This window comes from Podarcis cretensis (genome assembly GCF_951804945.1).
Source record: "Podarcis cretensis genome assembly, chromosome: 3".
Taxonomy (NCBI): Eukaryota; Metazoa; Chordata; class Lepidosauria; order Squamata; family Lacertidae; genus Podarcis; species Podarcis cretensis.
The window spans coordinates 40016865-40037582 of NC_137172.1; the positions used below are offsets into that span (position 1 = coordinate 40016865).

Here is a 20718-nt window from a genome sequence, read left to right on the forward strand (position 1 = left end):
TTGTGAACAGCGGTGCTAGAACTGGATGTGGCTTGCTGCTGCATAAGCATCCTTACGGCACACACACACACACACACACACACACACACACACACACACACACCGACCTCTCCTTGCTCACATCAGGTTTAAAAGCCCCCATTCCCTACGAATCCCAGACTGTACCTCTCTGCATCAAGAAACATCAGCCGGGCCACATCATAGCAGGGACGTGCCTCCAGTACCGTGCAGTTGGCGTAGGCTTCCCTGCAGTCGGGAAAAAGGAACAATGCAGGAGCTTATTAGAAACCTGCAGGGTTGGCAAAACCCGGTTGAGTTCCTATTCAAGGAGCAGGCTTGAAACGGCACATTTGACTCTGAAAAGGAAGGCTTCTTCAGCTTTTGATTCAGCTGCATGCTGAAGCTCTGTAGGAGCAAGCGGGGGGGGGGGGGGGGAACTGAAAGAAGTAAGTGCCCATCATTCCTGTTAAGAAGTGTAACAAGGACCTAGGGCAGAGGGTGTGGAACTGCAGGAGCAGGAGCCAAATGTGGCCCTCCGAATTCTCTCCAGGTCACACTTCTGCCCCCCACTCCCAGGCGCTTCCCTTCTCCTCAGGTCACCCCCCTCATTGGCCTTGCCATGTACCTTCCATGAATGCTTTTGCCTACCTGATAATAATGCCTCTTGCATGCCTGGATAGAGGACAGAGAGGGACATGGATGTATGTGTAGAAGCCCTGCCCATTTCTAGCATGTGAACCCTGTAAGCTTGCCCAGAAGTGAATGTATCCCCTGTCCTAGGGTGACACCATGTCCATTTAAGGCAGGCATATGCAAACTCGGCCCTCCAGGTGTTTTGGGACTACAGCTCCCATCATCCCTGACCAGTGGTCCTGTTAGCTAGGGATGATGGGAGTTGTAGTCCCAAAACATCTGGAGGGCTGAGTTTGCCTATCCCTGATCTAAGGCAAGGGTAGACAACGTTTCTGCACTACAATTCCCTTCAGTCCTAGCTAGCAGGAGGAAGGGACAGAGCTCAGCGGCAGAGAATCAGCCTTGCTTGCAGCAAGTACCAGGCTCAGTCCTCAACATCTCCAGGAGAAGACTCCCCATCTGAAATCCTGAGAAGCTGCTGCCTGCCAGTGTAGACAATACTGAGCTAGATGTACCAATGGTCTGGCCCATGTATTGCTCAAGGGAGCTGGGAGCTGCAGCAAACAACAGCTGGAGGGAACTACATTGGCTAGCTCTGATCTAAGGCATACAAAGGTACGGTGTTGGGTTAAAAAATTATCCAAAGAAAAACTGGCTGATTTATATATATAGCTGATTTATATATTTTTTTCTTTGTCAGAGGAGGGTCGAGCTAAGAATTAAAGGATCCAGGGAACAAGACTCACTCAAAATGCTTTCTGATCTTTTCAGGTTCGGCATACTTTGAGATTCCGTTAATGAAGAGAGTTCGCTTCACCTGGAGCAGACAAGAGGCAGAGAGAACGTTAGATCTGAGGTCTTTCACAGTTGAAGCAGGAAATGGAGACTAAGCCCAAGCGAAGCATCAGTTTATGGGATTTATGTGTTGTGAATTTATGTTAAATGTACCCTGCTCTCAAATCAAGTGAAATGGAGAAGCAGAAATGGAATATGTCTTATCATTGTTCATAAGCTCTAAGTGGGGTTACCTTTGAAGACCATTTGAAAACTTCAGTCTGTTCAGAATATGGCAACTAGGCTTTTCATGGGGGTCATACATAGGGCTCGTGGTACTCTCCTTTTTACCAGATACATTGGCTGCCTATCCATTTCCTGGCCTAAACGAATTGAGACCAGGACTGCCTTTCCCCACATACTCCTGCTCAAGAACTGAGCTCTTCCACAGAGGTCCCTCTCATTTCCCAATCAGCTTCCCATAATAATGCATTGCTCAATAGGGCCTTTTCTGTGCCACCCTCCCAACCCTTGGAATTCCCTCTCCTGGGAGAGTCATATTACTTCACTGTTTGCATATCAGGGAGGCACTTAAAACTTTTCTTTGCAATAGTGGATATTTTGGCTGCTTTACGTTTAGTCATAGAATTGCAGAGTTGGAAGGGATTCCGAGGGTCATCTAGTCCAACCCCTTGCAATGCAGGAATCTCAACACGCAGCCCCCCCATCCAATTTGAAACCATACTGGACACTGCTTAGATTTGCAAATGTGCTAGCAGTTTTATTGTTGCACTGCTAGGAGAGCAATGTTGTTTGTTATTTTACATACTCTCTTACTGTTTTTTAATTATATGCCTCTCTGATCTCATTAGGAAAGAAGAGTAGAATAGAAGCAATTCTAAATAAATAAAACAGATTCCTCTTCTTCATGTTTTCCCCTCTATCTCATTCCTCCATTGTCCCTGCTGAGTTGAATTTTAGGTTTTAAATTCTTCAAGGCTAATATCTGAACGTTTTTATTCCTGATGGCATCATGTAAATAATAAATGATAATTATGTCTAGGTTGGCACCAGGGAGGTAGGAAAGGGTGTGTTTGAAGAGAACAGGATCTCATTTAATGGCAAAATAATAACTGAAAGAAGGTCAAAACAATGTATTTTTAAAAAACCCGAACTATTAGAAAAGGTACTAAGGAAAGCTCCCCAAACTCACATGCCTGAAACAAGTAAACAGATATCACAATTGCAAAAGGAGCATGAAAAAGAGAAGCTTAAAAATCAGAGGAGCAGGAAATGCAGTGCCCATGACCTACTGTAGGACATCACCCAATTAAGGAGGTTGCTTGCTCCAGCTGACCAAGTCTAGCTGGATGCCAGTTTGGACTTACCAAATCATCCTCCTTGTAGCGCATCTTGGAGGTGTGCCGGCGCATGCTGTACACAGTCAGCAACAGGTACAGGAAGGCAAAGGACGTGTGCAGCCATAACAGGTTATTCCTGTCACAAGGGAAAGGAAATGCCCAATACTTATCTCTGCTTGAATGTATCTTCTGCATTTTGGGTCAGCCCATTTATCCCAGTGCTAATCCACAAGCCTCCCAGATAATAGTCCCCTTCAATAATATGAATATTTCCTCCTCCTCCTCCTCCTCCTCCTCCTCCTCCTCCTCCTCCTCCTTTTTAGAAAACATGGTTCCTTGATGGCACCCCAATATCATACTTACCCAGATTTCAAGTTAGCAATAGTTGTTCTCCCAAAGCTGTAGGGGTTGTTCTCTGGCAAGAAAACAAGTAAAGAATCATGAATTGGGTGCAATGCAATGAGAAGGCATCAAGCTGCTGGAACGAAATTGCTCTGCTTTTATCAGAGAGACTCAAAGTGGCTTGGATTAGATGATGAGGCAAACAGCCCAATGCCTGCTGTAATGGGAGACTTTGAAATTCTCCATGCTCTTCTGCTGACGCTCAATCTTTCTTCATTTAGTGACTATTCATTTACTTCTTTTTGAGCTGCTCCAAAGATTCAACTTCCAACCTTAACCATTTCATCCAAGTATCTCATGGTTTATTGAAAAGGATGAATACCATGAAAAACTTCATTGCCATTACTATAAGGTAAGGTAAAGGAACCCTGGATGGTTAAGTCCAGTCAAAGCCAACTATGGGGTGTGGTGCTCATCTCGCTTTCAGGCCAAGGGAGCCAGTGTTTGTCCAGAGACAGCTTTCTGGGTCATGTGGCCAGCATGACTAAACTGCTTCTGGCACAACGGAACACCGTGACAGAAACCAGAGTGCACGGAAACACCATTTACCTTCCTGCCACAGTGGTACCTATTTATCTACTTGCACTGGAATGCTTTTGAACTGCTAGGTTGGCAGAAGCTGGGATGTGGGTGGCGCTGTGGTCTAAACCATGGAGCCTCTTGGGCATGCTGATCAGAAGGTTGACGGTTTGAATCTGCACAATGGGGTGAGCCATTACTATAAATGTCCCAGGGCTCTGGCAGAATATAAATGAAATTCATCTCATCCCAAATTCATCTCTGGCATTTCCTGGAGGCTGCTGCCCACAGAGCAAAGGGCTATAATGAATTCTGGTAACTTACTTAATTCACCAAATGATCGGTATCATTTCTATAAAAAGAATGCTGTGTCAAAACCCTGTGACTCAGGTCAGAGGGGAATTAGGCCAGTCAGATGGTCAATCTATTAACATGTACTTAAAGTTTTGTTAATGGTCAATAAATAATAATCAATGTAAAGGGTCAATAATTTCATGTTAGAAAACTGTAAACATTGTAAACTTAAGTGTATGTTTGTCATGACAAGGATAGTTGCAAAAGGTCACGTATTAATTTTATGGTTAAAAATCTGAGTTAAGACTTGCCAAAAGTGAATTAATAAATTTAGGATTGACGTTATCTAATAGAAATATATGGGACTTTTTGCTTAGGAATAATAATTTAGTAAGGAGGGGTATTCTTTTATATATTTTAATCTCAAGAAAGAATTGGATAGTTTAGATTGTGTGCCAAATTTATGAAGCAGTTAACATCTTCATATGATTTTACAAAACTGTATAAAATGATATGAGCATCCTACCATCTGAAGCTCTCTTGCTTGGACCGCCAAGATGGCAGCAACTTAAACAAGAGCTGGTAAGACTTGGGAACTTAATGTTGTTTATCTTAGTCTATATTTTATATTTTGAGAATAATGTATTATTAGAGGTATAACTCTATTAAAAACCAGAAAACAAACCCAAACATTATCATGTTTGTTTGTTTTTTTAAAAAAATACTGTAGTATGAAATAGAAACTGAACCCACCATCAAACTAATTGTAGCTGTATGCTTTGTTGAACTGCATTACTGAGCTTTAGGTTGTAAGCTGATAGTTTAAGGCTTCTGAAAGACCGACACCATATCCTGGTAACATTAACAAAGTCTAAACTCAAAACAGCATGGTGTTTGACTAGCTGTCTGGGAGGGAGGATAAACTTTAAGCTGCAATCCTATACACGCTTACCTGAGCGTAAGGCCTGGTGAATGCAATAGGGCTTACTTCTGAGTACATGACTACACTATTTAGTCAAGGCAGTGGCAGAACCTTCTGGCAGACAAGCAGAGTTAGACAGAAATTCCTCTTATGTAAAACACTGTTCTTTGTCAATTAACCTCTAGATTTCTAGAAAAATATTGGTTCAAAATGGAAGACCAAACGAGGCCAAACTTGGCAGCAAGAGGGTAAAGTGCCGGTACAGTCTTAGTCTGAAGAGTGGGAAATGGTCTGTCCCTTGCTTCCCTTTAGCCAAGGACCTAAAGGGGTCAGAGGTCAGTTGGGGTCAGGGGAGCCCATCCATTGGTCCTAATTTCCCACCCATCTTCAGGATTATTCATCTGCCAGGTGGTCTAAACTCTCTGGAGCTTAAGAGGTCAGCAAATGTGGGCGGGGGCTATAAGCTTTTATGTGTTTTGTCTGCTTCAATGCTAAAAGGATTCTTGGGGAAGTTTAACCAAGATTGGGAAGAAAGCATTTCCTCCATTCCATATAATCCCTTGAATGATTCTTTAAGCCGGGCAGATGAGCACAGCCAGGCTGACTGCCAAAAAGTCTCCTAATTGGGTAAATGGTGCAATTAGGGTAGAAAGATGTATGCTATCAGATGGGCACCCCCTGATCCCAATTTCCCACTTAGAGCCGGGAGGTAAAATATCCTCCTTTTCAGGCTGTACCATCCAGGTTTGGGGATAGATGTAGAGATTGCAGCTCACTCAGTCCTAAAGCTCAGCGATGAAGAGCTAGAAAGCTCAGGTTGAAATGACTGTTAGTATTGATTATTTCTCCTCATGCTTCCTTTTAGTACTCCCAAGGGGCCCTCCTGCGTCATGGCGAGCTATCTGAAATAGAAAGACATGCCCCTGTGTCTGAATCACCACTATTCTCTTTAGCCTCTTTAGCCAGCACTAGGATAAGCAGGTCCCTCCCAGAACTGAGGGAGATTGTCTAATACTTTCCCAGCAGGAATAGTAAAAAGCTGCCTCTCCGCTTACCTAGCAGGTCCCCTGAGAAGTTCACTGGCAGAACGATGCCCACAGAGAGGACGCCCACAGCCACCAGCAGACCAATGATGTGCCGCTGGAAGGAGAGGTAATGGACTGCGTCGGCCCCACACTTCTCCCGGATCTCATCATCCCTGGGAAGGAACAGAAAGGGGGTGAGCTGCTGGCTACCTAGAGGAATCGTGGGGGCAAGGTGTGATGCGCAGTCAACATTTCAGAGCAATGAAGTGAGTGCACTGCTGCCCCCCTTACTCCCCTGCCCAAATGCTGTCAAATTTCACTAGCCTCTATTTCCACCCTTCTGCTTCTAGCTCCCCTGGGTCGCAGAACATTTGTGTTTGGCAGCAGAATTATTATCAGCTCTGTTTCCCACCAGTGCTCTCAGTCTATATACTGAGGATTCAGGTCCTGCCATCTTTAATTAATCCAGGAGAGCCTGAGGACTAAATCTGTTTTCATCTTGAGCAACAGAGGATCCTTATTCTTGGGCTGGGGACCTTTGGCTCAGGGACTACAGCTTCCATCATCCCACACTGGCCAGGCTGGCTGCAGCTAAGGGGAACTGGAGCCCAACAAGCACTGGAGGGCATCAGGTTCCCCATCCCTGCTCTCGATTCTAAAGAGCCCCTGGTCTAACAATGAATGACAACAGTGATATGACCCTGCAGTGTCAGGACTTCTGCCATGTTGCTCCTTCTGACGGCTGGTGTTAGATGCAAGAACAAGAAGTGGGGACCTTCTGCATGGAGATGGGAGAACTTACTTTATCCTGAAGATTGCCGTCAGCCAGGAGCAGAAGCCCTGTGCGGAGACAAAACAAGCCCAAGTTAATCAGAGTTCTTTCGCTTTCCCCCACTTTGCTACTTTTTCTCAACTAGTACAGAGCCCCCTACAACCTCAGATCTACCAGCTTCTCCTACCAAGATGGAAGAACCGAAACGAGGCAACGGCCAGATCAGTTCTAAGACATGTAAGGTTACAAACAAGCCCACATGGACAAACTTGCCATATAATCACTACAAGTCACTGTAAGTTATGGTGCGGAACCCCAGGCCTCAGGCTTGCATGTGGCCCCCTAGGCTTCTTTATCTGCCCCTAAGGGCTCTGCCTAGAATACCCCTTGTTGGCCCTGCTCTGCACCCTCCCCTCAAGTGCTTTTGATGGGTGGAACATGCCTTGTACTGCAACAATGCTTCGTGCTTGTCTAGAAAGGAATAGGTGTTTAAGCTCTGAATTTTGTGAAACTGAACATAGCCTATTGTATAAATCACAGAATTGTTGAGTTGAAAGGGACTACCTGGGTGATCTAGTCCAATCCCCTGCAATACAGGAATCTTTTGCCCAAGGTGGGGCTCAAACCCACAACCCTGAGATTAAGAGTCTCATGCTATCCCAGCTGTAAAAGTCCAACCTACTTTTTGCCTCAGGCCACACCTGCTGGCATGCAATCCCAGGAAGAGCCCTTGGGCTGGGAAATGCCAGCTCTTTAATATTGTTGTTCTCCAAAATTTTGATAGAAGCTGAAGCTCTTCTAGGTCCCAGCTCTGAATATTGTGAAGGCTCAAACACCTTGCCTTCATTAGAAGCTGCTTGACAACCTTAGATACTGACTCCTTAAATGTTGGCTATCCCCACCCCCCCACCCGACAACTCTACAATTCTATGAAATAACATCACACCAACTGTACAGCACATTGCAACATCCATTTTTGTTAATTAAGTTACAGCCACAGAGGGTGCTATTCCTGCTGCAAATGTTAAGTCTTCCCTCCTGAGACCCAACTGGAGTGGAAATTGCCCCTTGTATGTGGCTTGTCATGCACTTGCCCTACGTGATCAATAACATTAGGGGACTTTGCTCACACCACATCCCCACTATCGATCATCACTGTGCACATTGAAATTGAGCAAGGAGCACCGCCACCCCTTCATTTCCCATTTTCCTTGATGCAAGAGCTTAATTGCAGAGCGCTGCTGGGAAAACTTTGGATTCCTTTTGCCTGCCACTCACATTGTCTCTTTGGTCAAAGTCCACAGAGCTGGAGACGGAAGTGAGGCGCTCGTAGCGGTCATGGCTGTCAGAATGCAAGGCGGACGCCACACTGGAATTGCAACAGAGGGGACAGTTAATCAGGGCCTGGGAAGAGGCTGAGAAAACCAGAAGGCCACCAGAGTAGTTAACACAAGCCAGTTTGCCCCAGGCGAGATGAAGAGAAAACTTCCAGAGAGTCCAGAGAGAGAAAAGGCAAGAGAGAAAAAAGCCATTAGCAGAGATTGCCCTTCTCTTTCCCTTTACTCTGATCCAATGCAAACCTCTCCATCACAAGAGCCAAGATGCTGGGCTCCACAGAAGCAGCCTTAGAGGTTTAGGTCCAGACATGGGTGTCTGCGATGCACTTCCAGGGCTGCTTCATAAGCAGGGATGTGTGTACTCTGCACCCAATCAAAGTGCTGCATCAAGAAAAATCTCAAGTCTTTATCCTGTATAGATGCTCTCAATAAAATTTCATGTACTTTCATTTATTCTGCACTCTAAAGCTTCCCCCCCTCTTTTTTCTTTGCTTTTGCTATGCTTTGTTACGCTTTTGCTACTCATTGAGTAAGGCAAAGACCAGGCAAAAGAAATCTAGTCCTCAACTGCTGGATTCTCATTCAGCCACCTTGGAGATTTCAGCAGGCATTGTCCGTATTCTTTTGAGCATGTCTCAGCAGCCCTAACAGCTAGGAGCATTGTTAAAAACTGAAATATTTCCAGTCAGCTAAGGTGTGTGCCCAATGCCAGGTGTTACGTTCTGCACTCCTATGGAATTGCAATATACATGTGGCTCTGCTCATGAATTCCAATTTCCAACACAGAGCTTAATCCTGCGGCAACAGCCCAATCCATGTGCTTGCAGCAGAGAAGATATGGCCATTTTTGAGGGGGAAAGGCAGCTTATGAAATGATACATGGGCACTAGAAAGGAGAGATAATTTTAAAAATACAAATAACCAAATATATCCTTGTGGTCTTTGACAGGTTACTGGTCCCTCAACCTAATCTACTTTACACATGCAAGGTAAATAGAATGCATCTTTTATAGCCAGGAAAGGGCTACTGGAATAAATGATAATGATTTTTTTTAAAAAAATGAGTAGTTTGTGACTATCAGTGCAATTCTAACCATGCCTACTCAGAAGTAAGTCCTACTGAATTCAATGGGCTTACTGCTAGGTAAGTGACGTTAACATTGCAACGTAAGAGAAAGAGATGGGCTTTTATTCACCAGACTGCTCCAACACCACAAGGCCCCATCAGCGATGCCCAAAGAATTCAGACACCACTAGTGTGCCACATGCATTGGACAGAAGCAATCCAGGCCGCCCATCACCTACTATGCAGCCAAACTTGCATACGACAGTCAGGAGATGCGAGAAAGAGAAGGTTAAGTCTTCTGAAAAGGAGATGAGCGAACAAGAAGAAGGTGAAATCAACAACTGGTCAGATGTGATGGCCTGCATTTTCCCTCTTGTGACAAGTCAGGGAGGCTCCTATGGAATTATTGGAAGACAGCACACACATGGCTACCAAGGCAGAAAGAAAACCTCTTTCCTCCAGCAAACACCTAAGGATCTCAGTGTCACACAGGATAGTGCAGAGTACCAAATTAAAAACATGGGTTAAGAAGATGAAACTGTTAGTGGCAGAAATAACAATATGCATAAAGTGAACTAGAGTTTTGAACAGAAATCCTTTCAGTTGACTATGGAATTTAGGCTTTATTAGATGGAAATTTTAGGAGTTGGAAATGTACCTTGTTCATCTTCTGGATGATACAGTAGATGATAAACAATTTGAATTCCTGAGTGCATAATGTGGTTTATTATGTATGTAGCATTCAATGTGTCATTAAAAGCTCAGTGATTTCTGCCCACTTAACTAATTATTGTCACCATGATTAGCTCCCAACACCATGTAAGCCAAGAAGATTAGAAGTATGCATGCATGTGTATTTGAAAGCTGAAATTCTCTAAATTCTATGTCGGGTACTTGTAACATTGCAGGAGATAAACACAATTACCCCAGAGTATGTGAAATGGTTGGTAGAGCTTTTTATAGCGCTTGTCTAGATTGTTTCTTTTGGGCATCAAGAGCACAGAACGTAAGCAGTGCTCTAGATCAGGGGTGGCTGACTTGGTGACCTCCAGAAGTTGAGCTCCAACCCGCCATCAGCCAGAGCCAGCACAGACAAGGGCCTGGGATGATCAGAGTTGTAGTCCTGAAAAATCTGGAGAGCCACATGTTTCCCATCCCAGCTGCAGATGCTTCAACCCCTGTTGGTCTTTTCAGACCATGTGAGTGGCAAGAGGCCTCTCTGGGACCAGCGGAGGCAGTGCTGCCTGCTTCTCATTTTGAGCACAGAGGAGAAAGTATTGCCCCATCCTTGTGACTCTCTGCTCACCATCAGAATGAGCTTTCAGAGTACAAGCAGGTTCTCAAAAGGTACAGCTCATTTCACACACACACACACACACACACACACACACACACACACTGGAGGGGTGTTGCTTGCCTAACCTCTATGACAATATTTTTTAAACTGACCCATCTGGATTTTCAAGAAGTCTGGAGGCTAGCAAAAGAGGCTTCGTGGTAAGGCCCTGCAGGGACCTGGATGATTAATGCACATTTAGCATTAGTTAGGAGAGAAGGGAGTCATGTAAGCAAGGCAACAGCATGGAGTCTGGCCTCCACTCTTTCCCCTGTTCACAGATCGGAACAGTGGCCAAATGCCTCCAAGCCCTAAAAGGGGACTGCAGATGTATTGTATAGTGTGCACTCAAGTGGCACTCTGGGAAAACAAAAGGTATGGCAGCTTCATACCTTTGTCCCAGACACAGATTAGCTGAGCACCATGTAGCTTTCCCCTTTTTTAATCCCAATGCACTATTCTGTGCAATAGTGACTTGCTTGCACGTTTGTTTAAATGTTCGCAACAGGGTGCATTAAAAGGGAACATAGAAAGGGAACAGTCACAAGGGGGAGCTGGAGGGCAGCATGTTGCCAGGCAGATTTCAGAAGTGGGTTTGGCGCTGCCTGATGTAAGAAGTGGCAATGTGGATCCCAGTAGGGCTGCGAAATCCCCCCTCCCCCGCCTCCAATCTGCCTGTGAGGGGGTGGGCATATGCCCCCCTCCTCCCACTGAAGAATAAATGACTGATTCACCAGCAGGTGTGAATGTGGCTGTAGAGGGGGAGAATAGGGCTACATTGAGTAATAAAGACAGAAGAAGATAAGGAGATTTATGAACATAGGAAACTGCCTTAGGCTGAGTCAGACCATTCCTCCACCCAGCTCAGTGCTGTCTGCACTGACTGGCAGTGGCTCTCCAGATTTTCTGGCAGGGGACACTCCCAGCTTTTCCTGGATATGTCAGGGAATGGACCCAGGGAGGCCTGTATGCAGTGCTGAGGCACTCTATCACCAAGCTACCAAACACTGTGTGTGATGAAACTTCCATACTGTGCTATGCAGCGAAATACACGCCCTGTGCCAAAGGCCCGACATGACCAGACTGTAATAGCTGCTAGGCTGGGCCACTTACCGGTAACTAGGACTTAGGGCTCGGCATGGAAGCCTGCTTTTCTTATGCCAGGACTCACTCCTGGAACATGTGGGATGATAATCAAGTAGGCCTCCACACCCATTTAGTGAATCTTCCATTCATCAACAAGTAGTGCTGTGCCAGGTTTGGGGTGGTGGTTAAGCGTGTTTGCCTAGGATCTAGGAGACAAGGGTTTGAAGTTTGCCCCCGCTCAGCCATGAATGTTGCTGGGGGACTTCAGGTCTCTTAGCCTAACCTACCTCAAAGGGCTGTTATGAGGATAAAAATGGGGAGGAGGAGAACCATGTACCCGCCCCCCTTTGCAGAAAACAGGGATATAAATGCAGTACAGTGGTACCTCAGGATGTGAACGGGATCCGTTCCGGAGCCCCGTTCGCAGCCTGAACAGAACGTAAGACGCGACTGTGCGTCTGAGCGGGTCACGTTTCGCCACTTCCACGCATTACGTCATTTTGACCGTCTACACATGCGCGAGTGGCGAAACCTGGAAGTAATGCACTCTGTTACTTCCAGGTCGCTGCGGAGCGCAACCTGAAAATACTTATCCTGAAGCGTATTTATCCTGAGGTATGACTGTAATAAAAGACAGCCATCTTGGAATTGTTTGGGACTGGCGGCATGGCTGGCAAACACATGCCCTGGCATGGCCCAAGAGCAAACTTGCCCTATGGCTCCCCCATCTTAAAATTTATTTATTTTTTGCTATTGTTCAAAGAAGGTGAGCAAGTGAGTGAGGATGGTGATGAAGAGGAGAAGCAGCAGCAGGTGCTGCCGCCACTGATCTTTTCTTATTTCATCCCCTCTCCACTGTCCCTTCCTGCCTCCCTCCCTGCTGGCAGCAACAGCTGGCAGTAATGGTGGTGAGTAGCAGGTGGGTCTCCTGACTGGAGGGGCACAAGCCCTTCTCCCTGCCCAAATCTGGAGCTAAAACTGACAAGTGGCGCAGCGATTCCACACACAAATATGAGCCTCACCACATCTCCTGGCCTGTTTAAACACTCTCCTCTCAGAAATTAACCGGTTGTCATGTCATTGTGAGGTCCAGGTTTTCCTTTCGTTGCCATATCTCATGAGACATTATTATGATTATGATTCTTAAATGTATATACCACCCCTTACCCAAAGATCTCAGGGCGGTTCACAAGATAAAAATACAGGATAAAAGCACAAAATAAATAGCTAAAACAAAACAATAACTTGCCCCCCACAAAAAGACACCAATTTAAAAGGCCATATAATATTAATCAGACCAAAGCCTGGTTGAGGGGAATTTTGTGCCTGAGTCAGGAAATCCACACTATGTTTTCATGTGGTAAAGCAAATGAAATAACTTGACTCTTTGGCTCTCTTGAATTGCACCTCACCTCATGGTAGGGCTGGCCCCCCCAATATACCAGCAGGGTGGGCATTGTTGCTATCAGAGGCGTCGCAACGGGGGGAGGCATGGGGGCGGTACGCCCCGGGTTCCATGCCTGCGGGGGTGACAAGGAGTCACCCTGCAGGGGCTCGCGGTGGTGTGAGCAGCCACAGTGCTGCCGCAGCCGCCTTTAGAGGATCCTCAGTTCGTGGCTGCAGCTAAATACAGCACATGTGTGGCGTTGCACTGTATAGCGGTTTGCCACTGGTGCCACTACAGCACTGTATGGACGGTGCCGGCATCCCTCTGTCGCCACCACAGCAGTGTTCGCAGCTGCAACGGCAACGGAGGGATCCCGGCACCGTCCGTATGGTGCTGGAGTGGCGCCGGCGGCAAACCGCTATACACCGCATATGCTGCATCGTTACGTACGGTGCATGCGTCGTACGTAGTGACGCCGCACATGCACCCTGTGTCGTGATGCCCGCCTCAGGTGTCATGACACCTTCCTTTGCCCCTGGTTCCTATTGCCTTCCACATATGCCCCAAGGCAATGGACGAATATAATAAAAACAGCTAAAACAGTTTAAAAATTGTTTTAAATTTTTTTTTAAAGTAGACATCTATGGCAGAGACCTATCCACCTAGATAGGCAAGATTTTCAGCACAAAAATGTTTTCAAATCTTTCCAGAAAATGCAGATAATGGGTGCCTATTACATCTCAACAAGAATACTGTTCTACATAGAACATCCCATGAGGCAGAGTGATGCAGTCACCTCAGGCAACATACAGCAAGTGGAGGTGGGATGGTGGTGGCAAGATTTGGAGAACACAGTGGTGTGACCCACTCTGCTCCCCCCTAAGCAAGCTTGCTACCCTCAGGAGTAGCAAAGGGTGTTGTTCTGTCACTAGGAATGACGGAAGGTTTCGCTCCCTATTTAGTGAGCTTTTGTTTGTTGATGGGGGACGAGGGAACCATCTTGTCCTTTCTTCTGAGGAAGCCAGATATCTTTGCTTGGCCCTGGGCCCCAGTTTGTTCTTGGTTAGAACATATCAGTGTGGAAAACTCTTACCAGCTTCATGGGATGTCTGGTTAGGGAACAGGTTCCTAAATATATTTTTTTAAAAAATCCTGAGGGAAGAGCAATTTGAAGAGTCTAGTTAAATCAGCTCTTTGGGCTCCTGCATGAGTCAGCTGAGGAGGCAGAGAATGTTTCAAAGCAGAAGATAACATTTCTCATTGCTGAAAAATGGTGGCAGAATTGCCCAGCAGAAATCTGGCCACCCCCCACTACAGATGGTCCCTTGGGCCAGTCACAGTCTCCCAGCCTAAACTACCTCACAGGGACGTTGTGAGGGCTAAATGGGGAGGTAGAGTATTTTGTCTGACACCTTGAGCTCCCTGAAGGAAAGTTTCCCCCACCGCCATTTTGGTGTAGTGTGACTGACACAAGAGGGTTATGTGTGCAGTGACCAGTGTGGACAACAATCACAAGTCCTGCTCTCCCGGTGAAGATTAGTTCAGAAGCAAAAGGAGAAAACTTCAACAGAAGCAGGAAGGAAAAGAGAATTAAGGAAGGATGGAAGAAGCACCCTGGGAAAACCCGCAACGTACTATTCCCGTTCCTCTTGCTCCTGCTGCCAGCGCCTCTGCCTGGGGACAAAAGAAAAAGAATGAAGGGGGTGGGGGAGAAAAAGGGAGAGTTACAAACAAGTTGGATCTTTCAAACAAGAGCCAGGGTCCTCCTCTCTCAGTGCTGACATTTTGGGGTCCTGGGAAGGAAATCGTTCACCAGATTCATCCAGAGGAAGAAAATAAACTTCGTTTTTTGGCTTACAGATTCAGTTTTATGGTTCATGCAAACTGTCCAGGACTGGAGCCAGTTCTCTCTCTTGTCAGGGTTTTCCTGCTCACTCTGGTGTTGGGATAAATCTATTCTACATTCATTTCAGATTTGCCTTGCCATGTGCGTCTCCAGGCAAACTTAAACGCAAAGCAAATGTGGCTGCCCTCCCTCGGAAATGAGATTCTGTGCCCTCTTATTAGCAACAGGTGGATAAACAGCTGTAGATGAAAGCCACAACAGCAAACTGAAATACACCAGCTGATATTCTGAATTGCTCCTTGAGAAGCCTAACAAAGCCTATGTACATATAACTGCATTTGCTCTTCAGGCAAACTCTGTTTCGTTTGTTTTTCACTCTCTTTAGGTCTTTGGTACCCTTCCCGAAGCCAGGTCAGTGCCTGGGTGGAAGATGTGCACATTTTAAGGAAAGTTTCTTTAGTATACACTCTTTGACTGCATCAGCTAGTATTACAGACGGTGATCCTTTGGGGCCTTCCGGACATGACCATGCTGACATGGTCTCTGAGCCTATCATAAAAGGAACCAGGGAGGCGATGCAACTAAGTAGATCATATTGTGGCCAATGTGCAGCAGAGGGTGGACTGCTCAGAAAACTAGAAATCCCATCAACTGAAGTTGTGTTGGTTCTCTTAAGCCTCCTATCCGGATATATTGCACAAATCTCTACATTTCTTTTTCTTGCTGTCCTTCTCTCATCAGGTAGCCAGGACCAATCCAAATCCAGGGGCCCTCAACAAAACTGAAATGTTGATAGTCAGCAATGCAGGAGACGGCTGGGCAAATAAAATGCAGTAAAGGTTTCTAATTTCTCTCTCATATTCTGAGACTCCCATTTCTTTGCGTCCTCATCTCTTCTGGTTTGCTGCTGCTGTCATGAGAGCGAGGCTTCAACTTTCTGAAACCTGTCCACTGATGGCAGTCCAGGAGGCCCAAGATCAGAGAGACCCTTGAGCTATGACCAATGAAGACGGGTTGTGCATTGAGGTGGCAGCTTTAGTTTCCAAATGACATCCATTTTTATCAGCAGTAGAGTCACTCATGACAGCACTGATGTACACACTGGGCTCAGCCACACTTCTATGCTAGAAAGCATGGGGCTGAGAGCCAGTGTGGTGTAGTGGTTAAGAGCGGTAGATTCATAATCTGGGGAACCGGGCTCGCGTCTCCGCTCCTCCACATGCACCTGCTGGGTGACCTTGGGCCAGTCACACTTCTTTGAAGTCTCTCAGCCCCACTCACCTCACAGAGTGTTTGTTGTGGGGGAGGAAGGGAAAGGAGAATGTTAGCCGCTTTGAGACTCCTTCGGGTAGTGATAAAGCGGGATATCAAATCCAAACTCTTCTTCCTCTTCTTTTCCACTTGTCCCAGACTTTCTAGGCATGGCTCTGAGCGGTTTTTCATTTGTCCCACCTCTTTCCCCAGGAAAACCCACTGTTTACTGTGAATTGGAACAAAAGTCAATCTGCAGAAAAAACGATTGACTGTAGATGATGGATTTCTCAGAGCTAGCTGACCTGACTGGAAGAATCTGCGACCAGAAAGAAGAGGAGTTTCTTGAGGACTGGAGGAAATTTAAGGACTATTTGAATAAATATTGTAATATAAAAAATTAGAAATTACTTGAAAGAAACAAATAGGCCTAGGATTAAACTAAGTTATAATTAAATAAATGGGATTTAGAATGTTAAGAAAAGTGAATAAGATGGACTATAATTGGAAATTGTTTTAGTTTAATAATGATATTGGAAAGCTGTTACTTTTAACTACAAGGAAACTCAGAAGGGAGGAACTAGAGGAAGTCAACCAAGATGTTTAAAAGGTTGGACTTGTAAAGAATTAAGTTTGTTGTTATTGTTTATCTGTTTATTGTTCCTTTTTTCTTCTTTCGTTCATTGATGTATTTTTCTTTTTTCTTTTTCTTCTTTCTGTTTTTGTGTGTCATTCTGCTCTGTGGTTTTTGTTATAATTGTGGAAAATCTAATAATTTTTTTTAAAAGAAAAAACGATTGACTTTGTTCTGAACCAGCAGTAAACAGCATGTTTCCCTGAGGGAAAGCAGTGGGACAAGCGGAAGTGGTGATGAGCCCTCTAAGAACACTTTCCTGTCCTGTTTCCCTTCTTTGTGAAGACAAGAATGCTTTCCCCTACTTCACGATGCAACTCTGCTCTGCATCGCAGAGTTGCGGCAAAATGCACAAGGGACAGTGGTTAACAACAGTCATTTATCTCTCCCTCCAGTCACAGAAGCTATCATTAACCATTCTTTCCCAAGACTTCCCCTAACCAACTTTCTGACTCAAGGGAATTGCCGCTGTGGAACTGTCCCCTCTTGCCAGCTCTCACTTCTGCAGATTGAAAACTGTAACATCTGTACAAATAAAAAGCTGCAGCATCCAAGAGCATAGCATGTGGTCTCCAGTTTCATTGGGAAATGAACATCTGTAAAATCAAAGATCTGTCTGCCTTGTAAGCAGTTTTGCAGGCTAAGAAAGCAGCAACCACAACCTTGCAACCCTGTAACAATTTCCCCCCATCGTTTGTGTACCGTTCCTTGGCAGGCTCTCTCTGCCTCTTCGAGTCTGTGAACTGCTGTGTTTCAGATAATTATTTATGAATCATGCACCTCTGAACTCTCACCAACACCAGGGTTGCGTCATCTTATGGCTGCACCTAAATTTTTGACTGCTGTCCCTAGAGACGCTCACTTTGGCACCCTCACTGTTGACTTATCACCCCTGCGCCAAAACATTCCTCCTTTTTTTATTTTTTACAGACCTTTGGCCTGTATCTCATACTGATGAGTTTTAACTACTGCTCTACTAAAAGAATCCTTACTGCTGGCATCAAAAGGAAGAAAGGAAGAAGCTGCTATTTGATCGGATACATATTTAGTGATTGTACTTTTGCCCTCCTGAGTAGAATGTATGTATGTAAAAATAACAATGTGGAACCTGCAATAAAATGCTGCAGTATAAAATGCTTCCACTTTGGGTTCTCAACTCATCATGCCTCTCCAACAGTCCGTCAGATTCTGTACCCACCTGATTCCTCAAGGGACTGTTTTTGGGATACCCCTGCTGAAGTCCCCTCTCATTTTGGTACTTCTGGAAACTTTGAGTCCACCCCCCCCCCCCACTATTAGCTCCCTCTTGTGCATGAATGGCGACCTTTTTGCTACATAAGAATCATCACTTGGAAAAGGAGTTCACTACTAGCATATATGAGGCTGCAATCACTTGCCCTTCTAAAAGGGCTGGCCATTTGACCTTGAATATCCTAGGCAGAGGGTCCATACCCCCTTCCACATCCCTAGTGGGAAATGGTGGAGGAGCAAGTTCTTGGGTTGCTGTGCAATCACTCATCTGCCTCCCCTGCCCTGCAATGACTGGATGGCCAGATGTTTTATGAGCCACCCAGGACTAGCCAGGCTGGATCTTCTACTATGCTAGGAGAAGGGGTATATTGTATGTGGGCACCAGCTACGTCTAAAGAACTGCATACACCAAAAGGAAACTTGGAAGGATGTGAGTGTATCAAGCAATAACCCTCCACATCACACCTCTTTCAAAACTGAGGGAGTTGCAGGAAAAAGAAGTTTGCGATAGGACTTGAGGGACTGTTGTCTGAAGAAGAAAAAAAATCACTAGGTATTACCGAGTACTTGAGTGCTGTGGAACTGTCCCCTCTTGAGTGCACCTAAAGTACCTCTTTAGAGTTCTGGCCCACGGATGGATTGCAAAACGCTAACCTGTTGGACTGCATTTCAGTAACTGATCCTAACTTCTAGGTGAAGTTATTTGACAAAAGAGGATGTTTCTCCACTTTCTAGGAGAAAAAGAGAGAGAGAGAGTTCCACTTGCCTGTCAGCATCAGTCACCAGTGCCAGACGCCCATAATCCCAGGCCACTTTACGTAAAATGGAAAAAACAAACAGCAGTGCCTGCAGAAAAGCAAATAAGGAAATGTAAGGCCAAGGTCCCTGGTTAGTAGATACTCTGTCCTCCACCAAACTGCAGTGCCCCCAGTGATATATAAAAAACATAGTATAGCTTTTTGTTTCCACCATAGAGAAAGCTAAGTTCTCCACATTGCTTGCAAAATAGTATATGCACACAACATAAAGATATGCAAACGCCTCTTATTCTAACAATTTAATTTTTATTCAGTCCTTTAGCAAGAAACTCTAATGAAGGTTGTGGACGATTTTGCAAAGTGCTAGTAGCAGTAACACTACGATTTATTGTGTGGATGTCTGGGAAGTATTTGGCATCTACACAGATTCTTCCAGCATCTCAACTTTCAGAACAAGAGAGAGAGAGCGAGAGAAGTTTCCTGTCCTCGTGAAAACATTTGAAAACACACAGGATCTGCAAATGACTCTAGCACTTGAGGCAGGATTCCTGTGCTCTGCATGGTCACCTGTTCCTCTCCCTTCAGAATCTTTTGCTGTATGGCACTGGACATATCTCCTTATGACACCTGACTTTCCTTCTGCGACAGATGCAGGGGGAAGAGACCTAGCTCAAGTGCCAAGCCAGACAGCAACACTGCCAACATACTTACAAGAAAGCACATAAAATCAAGGGCAAGGACGGTGGGCACCCCTCCGAAGGGCAAGCCCTGCAGCACAGTGCTGCGGATGCGGGCACTGTAGCAGTAATCCTTGGTGGTGTTGTTGCAGGCGGCGGTCCTGCAGGTAGCCTCTGCTGAGCCCAGGATGGCGAACACAAAGGGAAGCATCTCTAGTACTTCATTGTCTTCCCTGTGGAAGGAAGAGGAAAACCTGGTTAGAGGCAAAGAAAAGGGTGGGTTGGGAAGCTCTTCCACCTGCATACAAGAAGGAAGCAGCTAAAGAGCTCGAGGAGGACCAAACTTTCATCTCCCAGCCCCCTTGGCCTCTGCTCTTCAGCATCCTTTTTGTGTTGCACAAGTTCAAAAGAGAGTGGTTAAGTGTTTGAATCACCAAGCTTCAGTCAAATTTAGGAAGTGCAGGCAGGTGGAGAACCCTTTTTCTGAAGAGGACCACATTCTTTTGGATTATACAATGAATTATAGAGTTGGAAGGGATCCTAAGGATCATCAAGTCGAACCCCCTGCAATGCAGGAATATGCAGATCAAACCTGCAACCTTGGCATTATCAGCATCACACTCTAACCAAGTGAGCTATCCAGGTGTTAGACCACCTAGTCGGAGTAATCTGGAGTCTACATGCTAACAGTGATGTGGTCAAAGTCACCAGTGGGTGTAGTCATTCTCTCTCTCTCCCCCCTTTTAATTTTTTTATTTCTGCTACCCCCTTTTCCCACCCCCTCTTTCTTTGCATTCAGTAGACGGGGGGGGGGGGAAGGAACAAATTGTTCTTGCTAGGCCTGAACAGATCACCTGTAGAAAGGTACATAACTAGGAGTGGTTTCAGGTTGCCAACCTATGCATCATGAACAAGATGAGTCAACCTTTCACTCCTGAAACCTATAAAGCAAGCGAGTGCCTGGCGTGCTCTGGTACATGGGGTCACGAAGAGACCTTCACCACCTCTATGTACATAAGAGCCATAGCAGCCTTGCTGGATCCGACCAAAGGACATTCTAGTCCAGCATTCTGTATTATAACAAGGATCAGGCAGATGCCTCTAGGAAGCCTAAAAGCAGGACATGAAGGTTCATCCCTCCCAGTGGCGTAGCGTGGGTTGTCAGCACCCGGGGCAAGGCAAGTAATTTGCGCCCCCTAACCCGTGGATTTGCGCCCCCAACCCGTGGATTTGCGCCCCCTAACCCTAACCCCCAGATGTTGCGCCCGGTGCGGCCGGCCCCCCCTGCACCCCCCACGCTACGCAACTGATCCCTCCTCCACTTTGTCTCTAGCATCTGAATCTCAAGAGAGAGACTGCTTCTCAGCATGGGTGCTCCTTTTAGCTA

The 20718-nt window shown here is 45.7% G+C and overlaps 1 protein-coding gene across 5 annotated transcripts in view; it reads right to left on the reverse strand.

The window, feature by feature from the left end:
• Window positions 1-20718, reverse strand: part of TMEM63B (transmembrane protein 63B) — an 82762-nt gene that overhangs the window by 18116 nt on the left and 43928 nt on the right. For 3 of the 5 annotated variants that reach the window (XM_079969213.1, XM_079969211.1, XM_079969212.1), the window contains exons 2-11: window positions 19366-19564; window positions 18659-18742; window positions 14550-14584; window positions 7981-8071; window positions 6733-6770; window positions 5961-6103; window positions 3132-3183; window positions 2796-2904; window positions 1380-1450; window positions 166-246 (exon numbers count right to left, since the gene is read on the reverse strand). In XM_079969213.1, the coding sequence (XP_079825339.1) occupies window positions 166-246; window positions 1380-1450; window positions 2796-2904; window positions 3132-3183; window positions 5961-6103; window positions 6733-6770; window positions 7981-8071; window positions 14550-14584; window positions 18659-18742; window positions 19366-19542 (881 nt within the window). In that variant the 5' untranslated portion in view covers window positions 19543-19564. Of the gene's footprint in view, window positions 1-165; window positions 247-1379; window positions 1451-2795; window positions 2905-3131; window positions 3184-5960; window positions 6104-6732; window positions 6771-7980; window positions 8072-14527; window positions 14585-18658; window positions 18743-19365; window positions 19565-20718 lie in introns of those variants that run through there. The other 2 variants (XM_079969215.1, XM_079969214.1) reach the window with 2 other exon arrangements.